The sequence below is a fragment of the Antrostomus carolinensis genome, unplaced genomic scaffold (assembly GCF_000700745.2).
Source record: "Antrostomus carolinensis isolate BGI_N321 unplaced genomic scaffold, ASM70074v2 scaffold4858, whole genome shotgun sequence".
Classification (NCBI taxonomy): domain Eukaryota; kingdom Metazoa; phylum Chordata; class Aves; order Caprimulgiformes; family Caprimulgidae; genus Antrostomus; species Antrostomus carolinensis.
The window spans coordinates 37,141-44,384 of record NW_010334058.1 but is presented as its reverse complement, the minus strand read 5'-3'; the positions used below and the strand labels follow the sequence as shown (position 1 = coordinate 44,384).

At 33.2% G+C, this 7,244-nt stretch overlaps 1 protein-coding gene across 1 annotated transcript in view; it reads left to right on the top strand.

The window, feature by feature from the left end:
- The first annotated feature begins 4,517 nt into the window (after positions 1–4,517).
- The window catches only part of LOC104529712 (cadherin-7), a 24,079-nt gene continuing 21,352 nt past the window's right edge, over positions 4,518–7,244 (top strand). The window contains exon 1 of the mRNA XM_010174096.2: positions 4,518–4,765. Coding sequence (XP_010172398.1) covers positions 4,566–4,765 — 200 coding nt within the window. The 5' untranslated portion in view covers positions 4,518–4,565. The remainder of the gene's footprint in view (positions 4,766–7,244) is intronic.

The window sequence follows — 7,244 nt, the reverse complement described above, 5'->3', positions numbered from 1 at the left end:
ATGGAATTTGGCTTCACTTTCTAAGCAAGATGCATACACAAACTAGATTTTTTTTGTAGTGTCTAAAGCACTATTCCTAAAAAAAGTGCACTGAAAAAGGCACCATATAAGTGCACATCTCACTTTATTCAAAGTTGCAGGCTATAGTTGGACTTCAGTAATAGTAATAGCTTAATAGCAAAACACCTTAAGATAAAAACCTGATAGATGAACTGTATCAATCTACACCTTTATCAAATACTTGGTGCTTAAAGTAGTAATGGTAATTTAATAATGAATAAGACTGCAATGTATATTTTTATTATATATACCATATGTGACTTTTTGGAAGGTTATGAGATCTGATTCAAGCCATTTTGAAGTTTATGGAGAGATTTTTAAGTGTACTTAAGTGCAAAAAAAAACAAAAACAAAAACAAAAAAACCCCTGAAGACTATAGGGAAAGGGTTATCTTGTCTTACTGTAGCAAGTGACAAGCATTAAGGTTTCCCATGGTACAGTTCTTGCTCACTTTGCCTTCGCCTTCATTTCTCCCCACAATACACAGCCCTTCCGCCAATATCACCAACCAATTTGAATTTTAAAGAGAAAAATGTGAAAATAGTGCTGCAAAGTACTTTCTCATTGAAACTGACTGCTAAGAGGTCATTCTAAAGCCTCTTAGTTCTAAGTGCGATACTGACAATTATAAAAATGGGGGGTTTATGCATAAGTTTTTGAGTGAAAAGCTATCTTTCTATTACTGTTAACATTTCACTTTTTGCAGCTAGAAAATTTTCTTTCAATTCTGTAGGAGAGTTTCCAATGTAAGAACTTGAGGCTTCCATAGTTCCTCTGAGAGATAATGTGCATTTGTTTGATGTACTGCAGTTTTCAATATAAAATTTCAACTGGACTTAAAAATGGGATTTTTCACCTCTGAAAAGTACATTATTACAAAGTTACCATACAATAAAAAATGAACATTGCAAAAATGGGCTGTCAGTGAATGATAACTTCATATCCAGTCTCTGTAATATAGGTGTCTTGTTTTGTAATTTCCTTCAGCCAGGATAAAATTCTAACCCCTTAGAAGAAGAAAAAAAAAAAAAAAAAAAAAAAAAGAAAGGAAGAAGGAAAGATCCTGCAAACCCCCAAATGAGAGAAAGATGAATGGATCATGCACAGTATCTAATCAGATAAAACTAATGCACAGATATGAATGAAGCTGTCAAGCTCTATTCACTGTCCTGAAGGACTGAAGTATACATTGTCCATTTAACCTTCAACACTGATGTAGTGATATGTAGTCTCCTAACTTAGTATTCCACTATTGGAATCTCATGCTTTTGTTATAGAAGGAAATAATAACAGCATAATCCAAATGCCAGTTAAGTAGTGCTCTCTGTGTAACAGACATCAGTGATAATCAGATAACAAGAAATAAAAAAAATGAAATAATTTTTTCAGCCTTTCATTAGTGTCTGTAGTATGTACTTCATTATATTACCTGTGAATTGTTGAAACATTTCCATCAGGTCAAGAACACTTGCATACTAATCATATTTTAGAGGTTTTGTTTGTTTTCCCAGATTATATTCTACCTCAAAACCTGATAACTGTGTATTCACCACAGGATCTGAGGATGTGTATCTTATAGTAACGGACTGAAGATGATGACTGTAGCTTTTGTAAACATTGTCACACCCCACAGGAGACAGACTCTGCTATGAAGAAATAAAATTAAACAGTATTCCTGCCCCTGTGTAACACATATAGCAAAACCAGGACAGATGTTGTAAAACCCCTTTGCCAATCCATATTACCCCTCTTCTAAACACCAGCTGTTCCCCACTGTTCTATGTACACACATTAGATTATTTATTTATTTATTTGTTATTAATGAGGACCCTTGTATCCTTTGGGAACTATCAGCAGTACTAAGATTTCTGAGGGAATCCTAGGGCAGGATTCATGTTGCTGAAAGCAGATGTTTATTTCTTCCAGTCACTGAGACTCTCTTACCAGTGGCTGGTGAAAAACAGACATTCTTAAGTAAACCAGCTGATTTCTTCCCTAGATGAGTTTTGCTACAAATACAGTAAGCACCATACAGTGTTTTTCTTGGATGTATATGGCTAAGTTAGAGAAGGTGAAACCTGCTTTTAATAAACAAGCCTGTTTAGAATATGTATCTACACCATCATTAGTTTTGCATCCTACTCTATGAGTAAACACCTTTCTTTCTAGTAAAAGTGGTCTTTGTAATCCCCTACTAGTCTAACACTCCTGCAATCCAGTCAAATAAAGAAAGATCTTTTTCTACGCTACAGGGATGAAATATGATGTTTTTAAAGTGCACATTAGCCCTTGTGATAAACATTCCCATGGAAAATACGTTTTTATTATTTAAATTATTAAAGTTCTAATTTGGTCATCTTTAATCGATATATAAAAATGGGAATGTCTTAAAACATTATTTAAATTATTTTTCTTCATTATTGTACTTAGTCTATTCAAATTAAAATGTATAGAATTTGTCCAATTACATATATTGTGCTCTATGCACTTTCTCTAATAAATCATAATTTTATTTTTTTTCTTAGGATGACTGTGATGTTGACATTAGTATATCATAAGAAGCTATCTTGTCTGCAATCTCATGATATATTTCTTTGTGTTTGATTAAGTATCGCTGTAATCTTAATCATCCAGTTTCAACAGATATAATTGATTAATGAGAATGAATTAGCATTCCCTTCTCTGATACATATTTTTGTACATTGTCATTGAAAATGTACTGCTCACTAAAGAAAATGAGAAATCTTAAGATATTTGTGTGCTTGGTTGACTTCTCCTTAACCTTGCTGCTCATGTTCTCATATCAGTTGCTTAATTTTTACCACCTTACAATATAGTTTGAGACATTAGTCGTCATCCTAACACCACATTACATTTGCATAATTGCTGTGAGGTTTGTTTCATAGCACATGTATTGTATTTTAAATATAACACCAAAATTAAATATATATATATTTTTAAATCAATTTAGCTTGCTTTAGTAATAAATACTGACCAGTTGTACCCAGGATAGTGACCAGTATCCAGACAACCTTTCTTTTACGGCATATCTGTGTTTGCAGAGCTGTGGATTCTACAGCTCTGATTCAGTGCAGGAAGTAAACACCTGTATAACATGAGGATTGCATGTATTCCTGTTCAGAGAAGCCTTGTACTGCCACAGAGAGTATAAAAATTCAGTGCCTTTCTAAGTGTGATGTGTTGCAATTCATTTCTCATTTTTAAATCTAGACTGTTTACAGCTGTTTTGTAATGTCAGTATAATTGCTGACTTTAAGATGCTCATTTGGGATTTATCCTACTGTAACTCAGTGGAGAACTTAGACCCTTGCATTTATAGGTCAACAGATGTGTGTTTTACCTCCGCTGCTCCTATGAGTAAGTACAGGAACATTTTGCAGATGCTGTCAGATTATTGTGCAAGCACATTTCAGATCCCTATGATGTATTCAGAATCAGAACTGTGGAAAACCTTTTAAATCTGTTTTATACACTTGGAATTATAGTTTCAAAAGTCAGTTGAGTAACCAGACTGCAGTTTTAGAAATGTTTGAGTCTTTTGTTGCTGTTCTTAATGATTAAACTTGCAAAGGTATAGTTAGCCAGTCATTTCATACAAGCTGAGAAACTAAGACTATAAATACAGGGTAAATGGTGCTAATTTAAAATAATGCTTTCTTTCAATAATTGTCTGTGAAGTAAGATGCTTTACTATTGTGGGGGGTGTAATTTTTAATTTTAATGCAGTATTTATTCCAAAAGAAACTATACTTTCATCAACGGAAATTAAAGCAGAATGAAAGTGGAAAAAAATAATGTGCATTTTGTTTAATAAGCAAAGCAAAACATAAAAAAATAAAACAATCTCCAGGCTGCAACTCCGTATGAAATATTGTCATAGAAACAATGTAGGATAGCCAATTGCCACATTTTCTACACAAATTTATACAGAGCTTGGAGTAATTGATTAGTCAATCCCAATGCTATGCAAACCCCACCCCTCTAGTTTTCTGAATGAGATGTTTTCACCAGTGAACATTATGCTGAATTCTTATATCTGGGTAGTATGGCACATTTTATTTTACATTACCTTAGATAAAACATGAATAAGACAAAAAGAAGTATTCATTCACAATGGTGAAATATTAGGAGAGAATTCGGTCCTCACAGAAGTCATAGAAAGTTTTGTCATTAACTCAGAGAATTCTTGTTTCATTCAGAGAGTAAATTTACCTTTAAAGTCATTGGGGAATATTCACTAGAGAGACACTGCAAATAGCATTTTGAGAAACAGCTAAAAAATTTGTCATCAACCATGCTCTGCCAATCAAAAGTGCTGGTTGCATACAAATGGCAAAGTTCATTTTGTACTTGCTGATGCTTGTAAGTGAAACAATTTTACAGCAACATCACTGGATAATAAAATTTCCTAATAACTTTACCTGTATAGGAACTGGATTTTGAAGCTAAGACAAGCTATACCCTGAGGATAGAAGCAACCAATATGCATGTTGACCCTCGTTTCCTGAGCCTGGGACCCTTCAGTGACATGACAACAGTGAAGATAATTGTTGAAGATGTTGATGAGCCACCTGTGTTTACTTCACGTTTGTACTCCATGGTGGTTTCTGAAGCAGCAAAAGTCGGCACTATCATTGGAACTGTAGCGGCCCATGATCCAGATGCCTCAAATAGTCCTGTCAGGTAATTAAAAGTTGTCTTAATTGTTTATTTATTTAGCCTTTATATTGAAGTTGTTCATTTTGTTATGGAAGCATGTTTGGTTGCACTGAAAGCAATTAGTCAGCTTTTTGTCTTTGCAGAGGGAGAATGAGATGTTCTAAGAGTTTGCATATTTTGACTTTTATACTCCTGAACTACAGAACATTTGATAAAATAATATTTTTAAATCTCTGTAAAATAAAAAGAGAGAAGAGAAGATATAATTTCAGGATTCCAATGCAAAAAAACCTCAACAGATTACTCATATTTATTTCTCTCTAAGTTTAGGAAGACTCTATTATTCTCTATAAAACATGATGCTTTCTTAAATCAACCAGGACCAATATATATATATGCATGAAAAATATGCATACGTGTATATATATATGTATATATATTTTTTTTGAAAATATACATATATTTGAGTGTCTGTGTGTGTGCGTTCATAATGATTCATATTCTGCATGCACTATGCACAAGAATACAATAGCACATAGACTCTTGCATGGTAAACCAGAGCTGAGGTTACACAGAAAAAAAAAAAGAAAAAAAAAAGAAAAAAAACCCAAAACAAAACAAAAACCCCACAAAAAAACCCAAAACAAACAAACAAAAAAAAACCACACAAAACCCCAAACATTAGAAAAAACTCTTTACCTGAGAGAAGTGGGTAGGACAAGACATATCCTGTCCTAGTCAGGATGACTAAAGGCAATAATCTTTTGGCTTTTGTAAATTCTGCTGCAGCCAAATATCTCCCATTTGAATAGGAAGAGATATGAATGCTAGAGACACATGAAAACTGTCAAAGTCCTCTTCCTTTGTCTTCAGTGTGTGAAGAACCTGCAAGTGTTCCACAATCTAATGTCCAGGATCATAAAGAAACCATAAGAAAACACAAAATATTGATCTGTTTGACTGTATCTAAGGTCAAAGTTCAAGGACAAAGACTCACCACCTAAGTGAAACCAGTAGTTTCTTATTAGTTTTCTTATGCAGAGTAATATTTTAATTGTCAAAGGAACATGCAAAGATTCTAGAGGATAATTCTTCTGACTCAGGAATTTTGTGAGCTTAAACATCTGCAGGAGAAAGAACACAAATTTAGTACTAAGTTTCATTTGTTTTTGCTGTTTATTTAGAGCATACATAGAAAAGAACTTCACAGGTATACAACTCATTTGGATGTCATCTTTTTTAGTGATGTTAAATTTTTGCCTTCAAGCATTGGGACCCTAGCACAGTTCTGTAATTTCTAAAACAGCAGTCTAAAGTTGTAAAAATAAAGCCTATGTTTCACTCCTAGAGGTGACGTAAGGGTTCTTTCTCTCTTGCGTTATGTATTTGCAACATATTCAAAATAACTGCTTCCTATCAGGTATGAACAAGTCCTGTATGGATGGTTGGCATGGATTACATGTGAAATTTATCTTTGCTGAGCTCTTTCTTTGCTGTGGCAATGTTTTCTGGCACTGATGTTAGTATCTGGTGTATAAGATCTGGTTTAGTAGAATCATGTAGAGTAGGATTAAATCCAGTTCTGTAAATGCAGTCCATGCTCAGAATGCTTTTGACTCCTATGTAAACATAAGGATGAGTTTATTGACCTTGATCGAATTAATTTTTAGAATTCCAGAACAAAAAAAAAAAAAGTTATATCAGCAGCTTAACTAACATCTTAAGATTTCTTCTGCTTCAAAGTTGTTTGGAATTTGAGAGGGAAGAAAAAGAAAAATAGTGAGGGTTTATCTATATTCTTGTGAACCTGCTATGTACATTATCAGGGGTACTGACAGATCATATAATTTAAAGGTTTCCTGCATCTGCTGTGATAGACATCAGAGCTGGATTCACCTAAAATTGAAATGTGTTAAGAAAGATTAATGCATAATACTTTTCATGATCTGTTTAAGAAGTTTAAATTATTAATCTATAGATAAGTATTCCAAATTCTATTCTATTGATATTAATTACATATTAGATTTTTTAGAATTCAGAAAATGTTGAAATTACAAGAACAGACACAATTAAAAACTTGACAATACTGAGGGGGAAGTAATAAATATTTTTAAAATAAGAGATTATCTCATATGGACCAGAGAACTACTGATGTTTGAACTAGCTTAAATAAAGGATTTAAAAGTCCTGCAGCTCAAAGATTTTCAAGTATTAATGGCTGAAAGGAATTAAAAGATTAAAAGTATTTAAAATATTTTTTTTAGAATTTGAATGTGAATACAATGCTTGTAAATAATTTCAGAGAAACTGTTTGCTTCCTATGCAAAACATTTGTTTCTTCTTGTTTCATGAGAATCTACTGTCCAATTTATAAAATGTTTGCTTTCCCTCCCTTTCTCCTTTCCTTTCTCCTTTCCTTTCTCCTTTCCTTTCTCCTTTCCTTTCTCCCTTCCTTTCTCCTTTCCTTTCTCCCTTCCCTTCCCTTCCCCTCACCATCTTATTT